The sequence below is a fragment of the Monodon monoceros genome, unplaced genomic scaffold, assembly GCF_005190385.1.
Source record: "Monodon monoceros isolate NGI ecotype Baffin Bay Population unplaced genomic scaffold, NGI_Narwhal_1 Super_Scaffold_14, whole genome shotgun sequence".
Lineage (NCBI taxonomy): Eukaryota > Metazoa > Chordata > Mammalia > Artiodactyla > Monodontidae > Monodon > Monodon monoceros.
Genome location: NW_021703770.1, coordinates 62,831,058 through 62,849,500, shown reverse-complemented (window position 1 = coordinate 62,849,500; position 18,443 = coordinate 62,831,058). Strand labels below are relative to the sequence as shown.

The window sequence follows — 18,443 nt, the reverse complement described above, 5'->3', positions numbered from 1 at the left end:
TGAATGCCCCATCTTTAACTAGCCTTTGAGTGCAAACAGGGTCACATTAAAATTAATACCTTTATTTTTATCAATTCCCAAGCCTTTGGCCTAAAATTTCCACAAAGTTTTTGTTCCAGGACAGGAGTGCTATTGCCATTTCCATTGTTTCAAGTTATTTATGCCCACAGCCAAAACCTCCCAGGGATTCTCGGCTAAAGGAAAGCTTGAAAACCACCGAAGGCGCAAATGAGGAGGCGGCCCATACTACAGGCCTGATTCCTGGTTGACAGGCAAGGGTATTTGTAGAAGCTCTTCAGGCGGGGACTCTCCAAACCTTCTGGCCAAAGTTCAGGGCAGCCTCTGAGCCTAAGGCCTGAGCTCTGGGGAGGGCTCTCGTCAAGGAACTGTCAGGCGGGGACCGGGCCCTGGTCCTCCGAGCTGGGGAGCATCCTCATTGAATCTGAGGCTGAAGTCTCTGGTGTGGGCAAGGCAGGAGGGTGGGGTTTCTGGCTCCAGAAACGATTCAGTACATACAGGGATACCCTGGCACACTGCAGCCAGCTCCCGGGGCGCTGGGGTCGCCATCCAGACCGTGGCAGGGTTCCCGGGCTCTGCAGAGGGCGTCCCGGGACAGGCTTGGGGCAGCGGCCCAAAAGCCACGTCGGTGTATCTCCCTCGGGACAGCTGCGGGGGCGACTGCATTTCGGGGCAGGAAGAGGATGACACCCCAGGGACCCTTGCTGGGGAGCCTGCTCTCAGGCGCTCGGTTACCGCTAGGGCTCCGGAGTGGCGGGCGGGATTCCCCGGACCCGCCTCTGCGCCCGAGTCCGCGCCCCAGTGTGCGCCTGCGCGGGGTCGCCGTCCGGCAGAGCGGGCGGCGTCGGTCGAGCGCGTTGTTGCCGCGCCGGCTGGCGTCCGCGCGGGCGACGGGTGGCCCAGTAGGGGAAGGCCGGATGCAGCGTCGCTCTGTTGGTCAGGCTCTGACGCCCAGGAGTTCCATGGCACAACTCTTACACTCAGGGTAAGAATAGTAAATGAGCCCCGCTCTCCCTCCCCGGAAGCACAGAACATTCCCTAACGGCGTTCGGCCTCCATCCCCGACATTGGCCCGCGCTTCTGGAATATTCTTTTCCTTATGGTGGCCGGTCCCTGATCACCTTCTGCGGTCGGGTGTCTCTCTTCTACCTGACCTTCAAGGTGCGCGGCTCCTTTCTCATCTCCTCGATCTGTCGGACCCTCGGTTCTATCTCTGTGTGTCTCAGTCCTAGTGGGGAAACCAGTCTTTTTATTGCCGGTAGCATCTTTGCAAATCTAAGGATTTAAAATGTTCACGTCTGGGAAAGAGCTTAAGTCCTCAGAATCATTAAAGTCCGAATGCCAGTGGATATACATGGATTGAGTGAGAGGCAGGGTAGTTCCTCTTACAAATGCAATAATCTAGGACTAGACTCTTGATGAACCAAGATACCCAATACACCTTATTGCAAACATTAGCTCTTTTCATTTTGTTTGTGACGGTTTTTGTCCTGTGTTTTTAGTCTCATATATTCATTCATGGAATATAAGGGTATCCAAAACTAGCTACTAGACGGATGCTATTTAAAAAAAATTAACAGTGACTACTTGGTCTATTATGACTGTATGGTCCATCTCCTAAAGACAATGTAGGGACACTTCAGTTTATTTTAAAAGGAAAAAAACCCAGAAACTTTCCATCTAACTTGAAAGTTAAAAAAAAAAATGTGCATGAGATCTTCAGAGATTTCAGGGTAGAAATTGCTTTAGCTTTAAAGCCCTGTTATCTGACCTAATTTTGCTTTATCGGAGTGCCCAGGCCTTCTGTGACAAGAGTAATCTAGTTGGTCCTTCTATTTATTTTTCTCTCTATTTTCTCATAGCTTTTGTAATGTACAGTTAATTTAAATAGAATATAATGCATCTTTTCTACAGTAGCAAAATCTAAAATGTTTTAAATTATGTTCCACTTCTGTGTAATTTTTTAATTGAACCTTGCATTGCTCTACCATGTAGAGGAATGACCTCTTAAGTTATAACCATAATAATTGAGACTTTAAATAACAGAAGTAAAGAAGACCTTTGCCAACTGGTTGTTCGCTCACCTGTTTTTTAGAATATAAAAACATCTTACGTTTGTCTGACAAATATTTTGCTTCACAGTGTGTTCATAGTAGAAATCGTTTCCTCTTTTAAGTTCCAACTTTATGTTCAGTCTGCACATTTTTGAAATACCTTGAATTACTTTATCCATGTCTCTGAGATCAACTTGGAATCTTGTCATCTATAAAATCCATTTAGCCTCTACTCAGATAAATCCATGTGCTTCTAGACTATTATAAATGTCAACAAATATCCCTGAGATATGACAGCAGTTTCTTGTGTAGGAGTTCAGAAGAGTGTGTTTTGCCGGGCTAAGAAATCTATGGATGCTTCAATTATTGTTTATTAGGACAATAAGGGATTTTAATTTCTAATATTTACCTGGGGTCAGTAAACCAAATGTTCATTCATTCATTGAACACCACCTATGAACTAGGTAGAATCTAGACCCTTAGGAGAGAGTAGAGATCAAACCAGGCCAGTTCTTGGTCTTAGTGCTGTAGTAGCAGGGGAGAAGAGTCAGGCACAAACTGATGAGCAAATATTAAATGAGATGATTCTGGAGAGTTGCTAAATACTGCGAAGAAGATAAAGAAGTGATAAAAGCTTATGAAGATTCATTAGGGTAAGCTTTTTTCAGAAGATATCATTAGAGACTGAATGATGACAAGCCAGCCATCTGAACGTCCCGGAAAAGAGCATTCAAGGCAAAGGAAATAGGCCACCAACAGAGAAAGACAATGGGATGGGGAATTTCCAGTATCCCTTCCATTAGCAGTCCTAATACCTGATACCCAGTGTATCACTAGAACCACTGCCTCTCACAGAATCTGAACTTAAAATGACAATTGACAGACTAGAATTCTGGGCTAAACCCAACATGATGAATTGTGACTAATATGAATCTAAAGTGGTGCATGCCAGTTCGCAAACCCAGTTGCACAGCACAAAGTGACGTTCAGTTGGCTTGGCAGCTGTTCATCGGAGAACAGTCTGGGGATTCTAATGGACCATAAATTGGCACTTGCTCTTGCTGTTCCTGACTGGCAAAAACAATGTGTAGATATTACCCTTAAGCAGATTTCTCCCCAATTTAAAGCATCCTTAGAGCTGTCTAAAAATGGGACTCTCCATTGCTTCACTCATTAAAAAAAAAGAAAGAAAGAACAAGAACAAGAAAGAATGAATACCCATCAGGGCTTTTGGAAAAAGGAATTTCTGATGGAGAACCAGTTGAAGACATTTTTTTGGTTTCTGTGAAGCTGTGACTTGTTACTTTCATTCCAACAACATTTTCTTTATTGAGGGATATTTATATATAGTTAAGAAAGAAAAATGATATTGGTATATAAGGCATATGGTGAGGTTTATTGAAAAGTTAATATATAATGGCATCTCTCAAAATAGTAATGTGGAATTGAAAATTCTTTTTAGAACACATTTCTAGTATGTTTTGGGACAAATATAATAATAAAAATAAATATATCTTGGCTTTGCCATGTATTAGCTGTGTAACACAGTTTACTTCTCTGCACTTCAGTTTCCTCAGGATTTGGGCAATACCTTGTGCCTGCCTGAAAAGATTATTATGAGGATTAAATTAGTTGTAGCGCTTGGCAGTAGTAAGTTATATATACGTGTTTGCTATTGTTATTAGATGTAAACATATGCTTTACTTTGCCTTCAGGAATTAATGACCAAGTTAATTACTGAGACACCTGACCAGCCAATCCCATTTCTCATTGACCATCTTCAGTCTAAACAAGAACACCGTGGACACCTTCAGAGAACTTTATCTGGATCTGCAGCTCTCTGGGCAGAAAGTGAAACATTAGGTAAATGAAAAATATATTTTACAGTTAACGTTAATGCATTTAAACTAAAATTTACGAAAGTCTTTCTCTTTATGATGAGTTAATCTAGGGGGTTACCTAGGGTTTCACGTATTCATCAGAGACTTCATCTGTATGCTAAAATTTGTCAAAAAATATTCTTGAATTTGAGTATATTGTTATGTATTAGCTTCAAAATATGAGCATCTTTGTATTCAGTCTGAATAGAAATAAGATTCAGATTTGCATGAAAAGCTTTCATATCATATGAATGAAAACTAATTATTTTAAACTTATCTTTTTTTTTTTAACTTCTTATCTTTTTATGAAGAATTTGAATTAAGTGCTTATGGAGCTCATCTGTGTAGAAAGGTAAACAGTAGATTTCTACAGTTACCTTTTTTGTAGCCCAAATGGATAATTACACTCTGTTTCCCTCAGTTCTTCTTTTTTTTTTTTTTTTTTGCGGTACGGGGGCCTCTCACTGCTGTGGCTTCTTCCGTTGCGGAGCACAGGCTCCAGACGCGCAGGCTCAGCGGCCATGGCTCACGGGCCCAGCCGCTCCACGGCATGTGGGGTCTTCCCGGAGCGGGGCACAAACCCGCGTCCCCTGCATCGGCAGGCAGACTCTCAACCACTGCGCCACCAGGGAAGCACCCCTCAGTTCTAATTTTACCTTATATAGTAAGTTCAACCTGAGGAAGCTTTATTCACTCTATTGGGGAACCAGCCTTACCAAGTATGCAATAGCCTTACCTCCCCAATAAGCACTAGTGATACAATTGGGTAGACGTGACTTCGATTTTTATTTATAAAATGTGTGTCCGACAGCTTATTTCTTCTACACCCTGGTCTGTTCGTTTGGTGTTAGTATTTACTTCCAAACCCAAATCCCCACTCCCCCCAGACCTGTTGCTTGGGTAGCTGACTCCTCACCTGACTCCCATGGTATCTGACTGACAGGATTCCAGATGCTCCTGGGGATAACACCATCGCTTCTCTTCTCTTCATGCTGTATGGGATCCCATGAAAGGATTTTGGTTTTCTTTGGCTGTGTTCTCACATTGGTGCCTGAAGTGGGTAGGGAATAGGGTATCCTCTGAAGAATGTAGACCACTCTGGTGTTAGTTATCCATACAGAAGTTCTCTGCTGCACACAGGAAACTAGAATATGGGCTTCTGGCGTACAAAAGAGGGGACTCTTGGTTTCTCTTGGCCTCACTGTCTTATCGTTAGATTCTTAGTAGGGTGACTCTTAGGCATAGGCTCTGGTTTGTAGCTGCACAGAAGGCACCATTCTTCTGAAGGTGGACCAGATAAACATCTATGAGCTCATTGAAGCTGATATGAGCCCATATTTATAAATTATCATATCTGGAGAGACAGTAGTGTATTAAATCCTGTAGCTTTAATCAGCAGACATTTAATATCTCACATTTTTCACAGGTCAGAAGTCTGTGCAGGGTTTAACTAAATCTTCTGTTTAATCTGCAAAGCTGCAAATCAAGGTGTTGGAGGCTGGAATAGAATCTGCTTCCAAGCTCATTCAGGTGGTCGGCAGAATTAATTTCCTTGCAACTGTATGACTGAGGTCCCTGTTTTCTTGCTGGATCTCAGCCAGGGGCTGCTCTCAGCAAATAGGTACAACCCACAGTTCTTTGCTACGTGACTCTTGCATCCTGGCAGCTTATTTCTTTAACAAGTAAGGGAATTTCTTTCATACAAGTTTACTAAAATGGAATCTTATATAATACAGTGTAATCATGGCATTGACATCCCATTACCTTTGCCATATTCTGTTGGTTTGATGCAAGTCAAAGGTCCTGTCTACGCTCAAGGGGAGGGAATTATTTAGGGCATAACATCAAGGGACAGATATCAGGGGGGATCACTTTAGAATTCTGACTAGCACAAGTACTTAATGACTCATTGCTTGGAGAGGGAAGGAGATTATTATAACTTCCAGTTTACTAGGGTAAAGGCATAAGTGCTTGTTTAATAAAGCAAGATGGGAACACAGGACTAAATTTATGAAGACCCATAATAAGTCCAGTTCCTTTGGATGAATTTGAATTTCTTGTGGGGTATCTTAGTAGACAATTCCAGCAGGCTGTTGGATATGAGTCTAGAACTCTGGGAATGGGTTAAGGCAGGAGTCGCAGGTATGGCATTCAGGATTGTACACAATAAAACCATGTGAGTGGGAGAATGGGGGAAGTTGTGGTCAAATTTAGAATAGGAGATGGACTAGGGGAAGGCAAGGGTCTTTTGCCTTAAATTCTGCCTGTTTATTAGGAAGTGAGGTTGTTTGCTGAGGCCAAGAGGTTTGGGGATTGAATAGGGGAGATTGAAGTGAATGATATTAATTGTGAAAAGTCACCATGGGGAAGAAAAGAAGAGTTGGCAAAGGAAAATAAAAAAGACTAAAGCAGTTCTGGGGCTTCTCTGAAGTTCAAGACATGAATTAATCATGGAAACCATGGGCAAGATTGTGATTTTTTCCCCGCAGTGCCCAGAAGTGCTGGGAGGAGGGACAGAAAAGCCTTTTGAGAGACTGATGAGAACTGTAGTCGTGCCCTAGTGAGGACGGAGGGTGGAAGAGCAGTTCTGCGAAGGAGCTGAGGGTATTTGTGGGTAAATTGTGCAAGTGATCAAAGCACATGGTCTGGTATGAGAGGGTAGGGAACAAGGAAACAGTGTAGACATAAAAAGCTAGTCAGAGAGCTAAAATCCTTTGAGAGGCCTGTGTAAGGGGAGGTGTGGTGAAAACATGAAAGGTTGAGAAGGACAGGGAAATTGTGATATTTGGGATCAAGGCTTTTGAGGTGGAATGATTCCAGATGATGAGAACATCCTGTGGGTCACCTGAGTTTGGGGGTGTCTGATGTCCAGGGAAGGGAAGCTCTTTAGAGTTGAGGAGGACAGTGAAGTATGAGGTTCAGTGCATGGTTTGTTTAAGGATTCAGAGGTCACCAGGGTTTCATTCTCGCTGTTAAAAGGTCGGGGGTGACGGTGCCGGTGTCTCGAGTAGGGCTGCGGCAGTAATGAGGATGCAGTACTGAAGAGGGGTGAGCAGTAGAGACAGGCAGCACTTACCGCAAGAGAGGAGAGACTTTCAGCTTAACTTGGACGGACCAGAAAAACGCAGTCTGTGGCAGGTGACACATGGAGGAATGGACACCCTCCATTCCAGGAAACTGCAGAGGAGGGAGTGCCCTTGTGGAAAGAATGAGTGGCTCTCCTGACTTGAAGGAGGGGATTTGAAGATAGAAGGCTGTTTGTTTACCGTGGAACGTATGCCCCAGAATGTGAAGAGGAAAGATTTTAGAGGGAAGGGTATGGCAGGAGGGAGAAGGAAAGCATAGACTAATTCTTGGATGTGAATATTAACTGATGAAATTATAATTCAGGTGACAGTAAATAATGCCAGTTTAAACTGTAGCTGTAATTTTGAATTATTTCTTTTGGTGCTTTTTCTGATTAGTTAGAAAATGTCTCAATCGTCAAAATATATAGGTCAGTACTTTTTGAAAGTTATCTGAAGGTGCCCGCTTTTTGCTTTTAAATGTATCCAGCATCTTGGGACATAACATCTTCTCAGAAGTCTGTCATTTAATGTCTAGGAGAAAATTGAAAGCAACCTTGTTTTTACTCATTTTTCGATATTCTGTTATTAAATACTTATGGGATTTGTTTTTTCTTTATTTCTGACATTCCAAAGTTTTACTGGGACTACATCTAGATGTTTTGTCTTTTTTCTTTAATTTTTCATTTTATTCAGTGAATCCTTTCAATTAGCAAACCCAGGTCTTCAGCCTAGAACAGTTTTCTTCTTGTGTCCTTAGTTAGTGTTTCTGTGGTGTTTGTTTTGATTTCTTCTTCAAGAAAATCAACTATGTATAAATTGAGTTTTCTTTACTTTATTGATAACGTCTAGGGAGGTTTGTCAAGCATGTTCTCTGTGTCACTGATTCAGTTTTCTGTAGTATTGGTTTTCTCTTTCTGGCTTTGTACACAAATTTAAATGTTGGTACGTATTTGCATTTTAGCTTCCTGTCAGTGTTTCCTTATCTTCTTTAATTTCTCTTAGCAGTTATATTTTTGTAGTTTTATCTCTTTTCTCATTTCTTTTTGCTTCACAGAGTCTGTTTTCTTTTAGTTTTATTAAGAAGATAAAATAGCCACATTCTAAAATTTAAAGGTTTTTTCATGGTAAATCTTTCCCCAAACTGTGAATTTCCTCTGTATTTTGAATTATGTATTTTTGTTTTTTATATTAAATCTTCCTTCTTAAAATGATATTTATTTTCTTTTTGTTTGAATTTAAATGAGGAGTGATCTGTCTAGTTTAAGGTTTGTCAATAAATAATGGAGGTAGATTCTTCTTTTTTGTTCGCTCACCATATAGCTTGGAACCGTTTCGTTTTCAAAAATTTGGGGGAGACAGGTGAAATCATGGTTGCTACTAAAATTTCCAGTATCAGTCAAATCCTGTAGGTCTCTGCTAGACTGACAAGTGACTTTCTGTTTCTCATCTCTTTTTAACCAACCAAATAAGAACAATATCATTGCTGGAATATTTAAATTAATGTGGATTTGTTTTTCTTTCCAATAGTGGAGAATTTAAAAAGCCACAAAATCCAATATATCATTGTTTCTGGCTCCTTTTAGTTTTTCTTTGTATCATGAGATGCTGTGTTTTGTGTCCATGATTCTTTGTTCTTTTAGCTGTGTTGCACTAGAAGAAAGTACGGTTCTAGTTTGTATGTAAAACGACAAATTCTGATAGACTGTGAAACAATATAAGGCGATGAATCTGAGCTAGGGGCAAGCATTGTGGATGTCTAGAAATTTTTCAGTCTCTTTCTGATATGCCGATCTTTTGTCTTAATTCTATGTATGGAAATACTTCCTGGGTTCTGGCAGAATATAGACCAATATTTCTGTTCCCAGTGTTTTAGAATATTTATGCCTCTTTTGATATTTAATGGGATGTTGGAAGTAGAAGAATTGGACAACAGCTCATTAAGTACAAACTTAACATGAAAATTTGCGGAATCCCTATAATATTTCATGATGTCTACTTGGTATTTATAAGTGGGTAGTCAGAGAAAGATTTATGAGTCATCCATAGAGCTGAGATGATTTGAAGCTGTTTAAATTTAAACAAGAAGGCAGAAGGAAACCAAGGAATGTCATACAGATGAAAGATAAGGAAGCATGAATAAGACAGAGAAGGAACAGTTAGATAGGTGATATGGGGATGAGGAGAATGTAATGCCCTGAGAATAAGAGAAGAAAAAATTCCACAATATAAGTCTGTCTAAAAATATGGAATGCGAAGAAGTTAAGAGAGATGAACTCCTGGAAAGATCATTTCATTTGGAAGTTGGTATGACACTGACCACCTTTGAAGGGGAACTACAGCTTTCAGTAAAGGTGGTTGAACTACTCTTTCTTGAACAGAACAGTGGAAAAAATGAGGGATACTATGGAGGAAGTGTAGGTGAGCACCAGTGGTTTTATGTGCTATAGTGAATACAGATAAGGTAGCATCAAATGAGTAAAATTTACTTTAACGTTTAGCTATTTTTATTTACAACAGAATACAAGGCTTTATTCCATGACGCCCATTTATACAGTGTTATTTTAAGTAATCTGTGCCTTAAAAAGACTTTCAAATAATTTCCCAGTTTAACATGATCTTAACCATATTAATATATAAGCTAATTCATATCAAATTCAAAACAAATTTACAGGAGAAATAAAGCAAGTAATACTTTGGGACATTTGCATTATTTTGATATGAGGTGACATAGCTTTTGCCAGGTATATCTAATTACTTCATGGATTTAGTTTTTGACCAATCATGAAATCACTACTATTTTTATATGTATTTTTTTTTGTTTTAACAGAACATAAAGGAACAAGAAAGGAATTCAGAAACTATGATAAACCTTGGCAGTTAAATGCAAAGAAGCCTAAAAAGTCAAAAAGCGACCTTGCTGTGTCTAGTATTTCTCCACCATCACCAGAATCAAAATCATGTAAGGAAGTTTGTCATTCATATATTACTTAATGTATGTAAGTGTGTGTTAGTAAAATGAAGAAAAGGTAAGAATTGAAGCCAAATTTTTTATCTGATATTCTGGCTGTTCTAATGAATTTCACATTTGTTTCAGCATTAACATGGAGCTTTATTTATATATAGCTACTCATATTCTCAAGCATATGTAATTGATTTAGATCTTTTTGAGTATAATATTCTTTTAAGAATGTAAACTGCGTGGAGCAGGTCCCTTGCCTCTCATGAATAGTTGCAGTGTTTTATCACATTCAGAGCAATACCAACCCTACATTTAATAAAGGACATAAAAGCAAATTAAATATTTTAGAGGGAAAGCAAAGAAGATTTCTGTTCAAAACATTTAACAAATTTTTTAAAAAAAATCCTTCACCCAGGATCTCTCTGAGGCCCTACCCATTTATTACTGAAGCTTGTATATTTACTCTCTCCCACGATGATAAGTACCCCTTCTCTCTCAATGCCTCTCCTCCTTTCCCACTGCCTTTCTAGCCACTAAGTTTTTCCAGTGCTCTGTTACCACCACGTACGCATAAACATGTCATGTAGCTTAGGATCTTGTAGCAAGTCAGTTATTCTTGGAAGACGAGAGCTTGAAAGCTGTTCTTACACATCAGTTTCTTGTGGTTGTTACAGAGTGAGATGTTTGATTTTAATTTAAACAGGAAAAGGAATAGGTAGAAAATATTTATTTTTGTTTGAAAATTTTGAAAAATCATTATGTGCTAACTGGAATGTGAATTTGGGTCATTTGTGAAAATGACTGAAATTAACTCCTTGAGTTTCTTTATTTATATGGTGGTACTCATAAAAAGTATTGTATCAACCACAAAGTTCTTGTGAGAATTATGTGAAGTACTACAAACTACAAATGTTCTTTTAAAATTATGATTGTAGCTAAATTATCCTGCTTCACCAGTTTGGTTTATAAAATTTGGTCCCAGCATTTAAAAAAATATGCAAGTTTAAAATTTAAAAGTGTTGTTCACAACCATATTCCCAGTAATGTCCAGTACAGTTCCTGGCTCAATTAATAAGTGTTAAATGAATAAAATGTAAAGGAATAAATGAAAAATGAAATCAGTCAGTCCTCAGTCTCACATTTCCCTTTCTATCCTTGGAAATGTCTTTCTATCTGTCTCTCTCCCCCTCTCCCAGTGATAAATCCATAACCCTAGGGGCTTATTTTAAAGGGCTGAGTCCTGGATCGCATCACCTTGAGGGTAGAATTCTGTAAGGTCTTTCATTTTGCAGAGCCTTTGCTATTTATGGGATGCTGTGTAGCCACAAAATGTTACTGGTGGACTGGCATCTGATATCTTTTTCTGTTCAGGTGACCTACTCTCAACTTCTGGTTCCATCGGACTGTTAGCTCTTTAAAGGAAATTAATAACAAAGTATCATGAATGTTTAATAATATATGTAGAGATATTTATACATGACAATAAGATTATAGGATTCAGAGTTACTGACTGGAAATGTATTGTTGAAACATAAATTATTCCTGAAGTAATAGAATATCTTTTGAACATAGACCATGGTAAGTTAAAGCTGTATATTGTAATATGTAAAGCACCACTAAAAAGAAGCACAAAAAAGCATAAATAAAAAGTTAATAAATTTATTAAAATAGGATGCCCCAAATTTTTTGATTTATTCTCCCCAAACAAAGGCAAGAAAAGAACAGAAATAAATAACAATCTCCTATTGAAATAAGTACAATCCCTATCCAAAATCTAGCAGGTATTTGACCCATGGAAATTGACAGTATTATTTTAAATTGATTTGGAAAGGGAAAGAACCATGATTATCTAAAGCAATCTTGAAAAACATGAAGTAGTTTGGAGAATTTACCCTACCTGACTTCAAGTCTTATAGAACTACAGTTATCAAGACAGTGTGATTTTGGTGAAAGGATGGACAAATAGATCAATTGAATTTAATAAAGAGTCTAAAAATAGACCTACATATGAGGTCAAATGATTTTCCATAAGGACATCTAAGCAATACAGTAGGAAAAGAAAAATCCCTTCAACATTGAACATTCATATGGAAAATACACACAAGTTGATCTCTACCTTAATTCATACTGAAAATCAATCTGAGATGGGTCATAGACTTAAAGATGGAAACAAAAACAATGAAACTTCTAAAATAAAACATACAAATATATCTTTGTGACCTCGGAGAGGCAAAGAAGTTTTAGAGATGTTCTAGTTACCATGGCTTCATAACAAATCACTCTAAAATGCTTTTTTTTAGGTTAAATTAGCATAACAAAAATTAACCATTTTAAAATGTACAATTCAGTGGCATTTAGTACATTCAAAATACTGTGCTACCCTAACCTCTTTCTAGTTCCAAAACATTTCATCATCAGAAAAGGAAACTCTGTAACAAACAGTCACTCAACATTTCTACCTCCCACCAGCCTCTGGGAACTTGCTTTCTGTTTCTGTAAATTTACCTATTTTAGTTATTTCATATTAATAGAATCATATAATGTGTGATCTTTTTGTGTTTGGCTTATTTTACCCAGCATAATATTCATATTTTCACGGTTCATTCCCATTGCAGCAGGTATCAGAACTTCATTCCTTTTTTGTGGCTGAATAACATTCCATTGTATAGATATACCACATTTTGTTTATCCATCCATCTATTGTAGGGTATTTTGGTTGTTTCTACATTTTGCTATCATGAATCGTGCTGCTATAAACATTCATGCTCAAGTAACTGTTTGAACACTCATTATCCATTATTTTGAGTATATACCTTGAAGTAGAATTGCTGCTGGGTCATGTTGTATGTTCAAACTTTTGGGAGAACTGCCAGTTGTTTTTTATGAAGGCTGTACTATTTTACATTCCCACCAGCAATGTAAGAGGTTTTCAGTTTCCTCACATTCTCACCAACATTTGTTTTTTTCTATTTATAACAAAAATATTATACCATCCAAATGGGTGTGAAGTGGTATCTCACTGTTGTTTTGATTTGCATTTCTGTGATAAGTAATGATGTTGAGCATCCTTTCATGTTCTTCTTGGCCATATGTATATCTTCTTTGGAGAAATATCTATTCAGGTCCTTGGTTTATTTTTTAAAGTAAGTTGTTACTCTTTTTTTCCTTGAGTCTCAAGAGTTCTTTATATATTCTGATCCTACACCCTTATCAGATATATGATTTACAGATATTTTCTCTCATTCTGTAGATTGTCTTTTCACTTTCTTGATAGTATTCTTTAATATGCATGTTAGTAATTTTGATGAATCCCAATTTATCTATTTCTCTCTCTCTCTCTCTCTCTTTTTTTCTTGTGCTTTTGGTGTCAACCCTTGCCTAATCCAAGACCATAAATATTTACCCCTATGTTTTCTTCTAAGAGTTTCATAGTTTTAGTTCTTAAATTTAGGTCTTCGATTCATTTTGAGTTAGTTTCTGTTTATGATGTAAGGTAGGGGGTCTAAATTCATTCTTTTATATGTGGATATTGAGTTGTCCATTTGTTGGACAGCATCATTTATTGAAAATAGTATTTTTTACTCATTAAATGATGTTCTTGGCACCCTTGTTGAAAAGCAGTTGGCAATGAATGTATTTATTTCTATACTCCCAGTTCTATTTCACTATTCTATATGCCTATCCTTATATAAGTACCACACTTTTTATTACAGAAGCTTTATAATGAGTTTTAAAATTGGAAAGTGTGAGTACTTGACCTTTGTTTTTCTTTCTCAACATTATTTAGGCTATCCAGGGTCCTTTGCAATTCCGTATGATATTTAGGATCAGCTTTTCCATTTCTGCTAAAGAAGGTCATCAAGATTTTAATAGGAAATACATTCTCTTAATAGATCATTTTGGGATTATTGTGATCTCAACATTGTTAAGGATTCCAATTCATGAACATGGGATGCCTTTACATTTATTTGTCTTCTTTAATTTCTTTGAACAGTGTTTTGTACTTCTCAGTGTACTAGACTAGCACCTTCTTGGTTAAGTTTATACCTAAGTATTTTATTCTTTTGTATGCTATTGTAAATGGAATTGTTTCTTATTTTCTTTTTCCAATTGTTCATTGGTAGTGTTTAGAAATACAACCGATTTTCAAGTATTGATCTTATATCCTGCAACTTTGCTGAGCTTGTTATTAGCTGCAACCATGTTTTTGTGGATTCTTTAGGCTGTTCTACATATAAGTTCATGCCGTCTGCAAGTAGAGATAGTTTTCCTTTTCCTTTTCCAATTTGAATGCTGTTTATATCTTTTTCTTGCCTACTTGGTCTGGATAGAAATTTTAATAGTATTGAATAGAAGTGATGAAAACAGGCATCCTTTCTTGCTCCTCATCTTAAGGGGAAAATTTTAGTATTTTACTGATCTACATGATATTAGCTGTGAGGTTTTCATAAATGTCTTCTATCATATTGAAGACATTCCCTTCTACTCCTAGTTTATTGGGAGCTTTTATTATGACAGAATGTTGAATTTTGTCAAAAGCCTTTTTCTCCATCAATCAAAATAATCATTCATTTAAAAATTGATTATATTAACATAATTATTATACCGATTATTTTCTTATGTTAAATAACTTTTGCATTCATGGATAAATCCCACTTGGTCATGATGTTTAATCCTTTTTTTTAATGAGTTCACTTATTAGTTTTAGTTTTTATTGCATGGGAACAGCTTATAAATACTTTTTTAAATTTGATTTTTATTTTATATAGGGTATAGTTGATTTACAGTGTTGTGTTAGTTTCAGGTGTACAGCAAAGTGATTCAGTTATATATATACATATATCCATTCGTTTTCAGATTCTTTTCCCGTATAGGTTATTACAGAATATTGAGTAGAGTTCCCTGTGCTATACAGTAGGTCCTTGTTGATTATCTATTTTATATATAGTAGTGTGTATATGTTAATCCCAAACTCCTAATTATCCCTCCCCCCACCTTTCCCCTTTGGTAACCATAAGTTTGTTTTCCAAGTCTGTGAGTCTGTTTCTGTTTTGTAAATAGTTCATTTGTACCATCTTTTTAGATTCCACATATAAGTGATATCATATGATATTTGTCTTTCTCTGTCTGACTTACTCCATTTAGTATGATCATCTCTAGGTCCATCCATGTTGCTGCAAATGGCATTATTCCATTCTTTTTTATGGCTGAGTAATATTCCATTGTATATACGTACCACATCTTCTTTATCCTTTTCTCTGTCGATGGACACTTAGGTTGCTTCCATGTCTTGGCTATTGTAAATAGTGCTGCTATGAACATTGGGGTACATGTATCTTTTCGAATTATGGTTTTCTGTGGATATATGCCCAGGAGTGGGAATGCTGGATCATATGGTAGCTCTATTTTTAGTTTTTTAAGGAACCTCCATACTGTTCTCCATAGTGGTTGTACCAATTTACATTCCCACCAACAGCGTAGGAAGGTTCCCTTTTCTCTACACCTTCTCCAGCATTTATTGTTTGTAGACTTTTTGTTGATGGCCATTCTGGCCAGCGTGAGGTGATACCTCATTGTAGTTTTGATTTGCATTTCTCTAATAATTAGTGATGTTGAGCATCTTTTCATGGGCTTTTTGGCCACCTGTATGTCTTCTTTGGTAAAATGTTTATTTAGATCTTCTTCCCATTTTTTTATTGGGTTGTTTGTTTTTTTGATGTTGAACTGCATGAGCTGTTTGTATATTTTGGAGATTAATCCCTTGTCGGTAGCTCCGTTTGCAAATATATTCTCCCATTCTGTGGGTTGTCTTTTTGTTTTCTTTATGGTTTCCTTTGCTGTGCAAAAGCTTTTACGTTTCATTAGGTCCCATTTGTTTATTTTTGTTTTTATTTTCATTACTCTAGGAGGTGGATCCAAAAAGATATTGCTGCGATTTATGTCAAAGAGTATTCTTCCTATGTTTTCCTCTAAGAGTTTTATAGTATCCAGCCTCACATTTAGGTCTTTAATCCATTTTGAGTTTATTTGTGTTTTAGAGAATATTCTAATTTCATTCATTTACATGTAGCTTTCCAGTGTTCCCAGCACACTTATTAAAGAGACTGTCTTTCTCCACTGTATGTTCTTGCCTCCTTTGTTGTAGATTAATTGACCATAGGTGCGTGGGTTTATTTCTGGGCTTTCTGTCCTGTTGCATTGATCTATATTTCTGTTTCTGTGCCAGTACCATACTGTGTTGATTACTGTAGCTTTGTAGTATAGTCTGAAGTCCTGGAGCCTGATTCCTCCAGCTCCATTTTCTTCCTCAGAATTGCTTTGGCTCTTCAGGTCTTTCGTGTTTCCATAATCATTTTAATATGCTGCTGAATTTGATTTGCTACTATTTTGTTGAGGATCTTTTCATCTGTATTCAGAAGAGATATTGGTATGTAGTTTTCTTGTCATATCTTTGTCTTTTGTGTCAGGGCAGTGCTGGCTTTATAGAATGAGTTTAGATGTATTCCCTCCTTTTCTGTTTTTTTGGAAGTGTTTGAGAAGAATTGGTGTCAGTTCTTCTTTAAATGTTTGGTAGAATTCACCAATGAAGCTACCTTGTCCTGTGCTTGACTTTGTTTGTTGTGAGGTTGTTGATCATCGATTCCGTGTCTTTACTTATTATAAATCTTTTGTTTATTCTTGAGTAGCTTTTGGTAGTTTGTTTGTTTCTAGGAATTTTTCCATTTCATCTAGATTGTCCAGTTTATTGGCATTAAATATTCATAATATTCTCTTATAATCCCTTTTAAAAACATTTCTGTAAAGTTTGTAGGTTACAGACTTGATTACATTTCTGATTTTAGTAATTTGAGTCTTTTCCCTTTTTTCTTAGTTAATCTAGCTAAAGGCTTGTTAATTTTTAAAATTTTTCTTAAGAATCAACTTTTGGTTTTGTTGATTTTCTCTGTTACATTTGTTTCTTCTATTTCACTTATCTCTGTTCTAATATTTATGATTTACTTCCTTCTGCTAGGTTGAGTTTAGTTTGCTCTTCTTTTTCTACTTCTTTAAGGTATAAAGATCAGTTATTGGTATAAGATGTTTCTTGCTTTTTAATGTGGGCTTTACAATTATAAATTCCCATCTGAGCACCACTTTTGCTGTGTCCTATAAATTTTGGTATGTTGTGTTTTCATTTTCATTTGTCTCAAGATATTTTCTAATTTCCTTTTGGATTTCTTCTTTCACCCATTGGTTGTTTAAGAGTGTGTTGTTTAATTTTCTCATGTTTGTGAATTTTCTGGTTTTTCTTTTTCTTTCCAATTCATTCCATTGTGGCCAGAGAAGATACTGTTATGATTTAAATATTTTAAAACTTATTGAGACTTATTTAGTGGCCTGACATATGGTCTATACTAGAGATTGTGCCATGTGCACTTGGAAGAATATGTATGGCTGTTATTCTGTGTATTTTTCTCTATATGTCTATTAGATCTAATTGGTTTATAGTGTTGTTCAAGTACTCTGTTTTCTTATTGATCTGTTTAGTTGTTCTATCCATTATTGACAGTGAAGTATTAAGAGTCTCCAACTATTGTTGTAGAACTCTATACCCTCAGTTACGTCAATGTTTTTGATTCATGTATTTGGGGTCTCTGTTGTTAGGTGTGTATATGTTAAATAATTGTTAAATCTTCTTGACTGATTGACCCTTTTATCAATATATGATATTCTTTGTTTTGTAACAAGTTTTGTCTTAAAGTCTGTTTTGTCTGATACTAGTATAGCCACCCCTGCTCTCTTTGGTTTCTGTTCTCATGGAATATCTTTCGATCATTATTTCTTCAAATATTCTTTCTTCTCCTTTTTGGGACTACCATTAGGTGTATGTTGGTACATTATACAAATTGATAAAGTAAGAAAAGTCATATGACATCTCAAATAATACTTGAATGGTATTTGATAAAGTTTTACATCAATTTCTTATTTTAAAACAAAACTAAATAAAAGGACTTTTAGAATAAAAGGATATTTCCTTAACTGAAGTATTGTCTGGCAGAAACATTTATGTAATACGTATAAAAAGTTTTCTAAGTGATTGTTCTCAAAAGGAAAAAAAGACAATAATGTTAAGTCATTAACTTTCATGTGGGATAAATATCATTAACATTCATTAAAAAATCTCTATTGCTAAAGCTTACTTAAAAATAGATACTATATATTAATTAGGCCAGTGAAGAACAAAATAACCTGTTAGCCTATCCAGTAGATTGTGAGCTCCTGTAGAATGTCATCCCCATGAGGGCAGGGAATTTTGTTACATTTATTCCCACTGGTTTACTCCCAGAACCTAGGACAGTGCTTTGTGCTATATACCAATGAGAGAATAAATGAGTAAATGAGAATTTAAGGATTAATTAGTGCTAAAATGTGTCCTAGTCTCATGAGATAACAGTTTAGAAGCTGTGCATTTTCAGATAACAAA

At 36.7% G+C, this 18,443-nt stretch overlaps 1 protein-coding gene across 1 annotated transcript in view; it reads left to right on the top strand.

The window, feature by feature from the left end:
* CUNH8orf34 (chromosome unknown C8orf34 homolog) overlaps window positions 1-18,443 on the top strand; it is a 332,018-nt gene that overhangs the window by 46,891 nt on the left and 266,684 nt on the right. Inside the window, 2 exon segments of the mRNA XM_029222885.1 lie at window positions 3,788-3,935; window positions 9,848-9,979. Coding sequence (XP_029078718.1) covers window positions 3,788-3,935; window positions 9,848-9,979 — 280 coding nt within the window.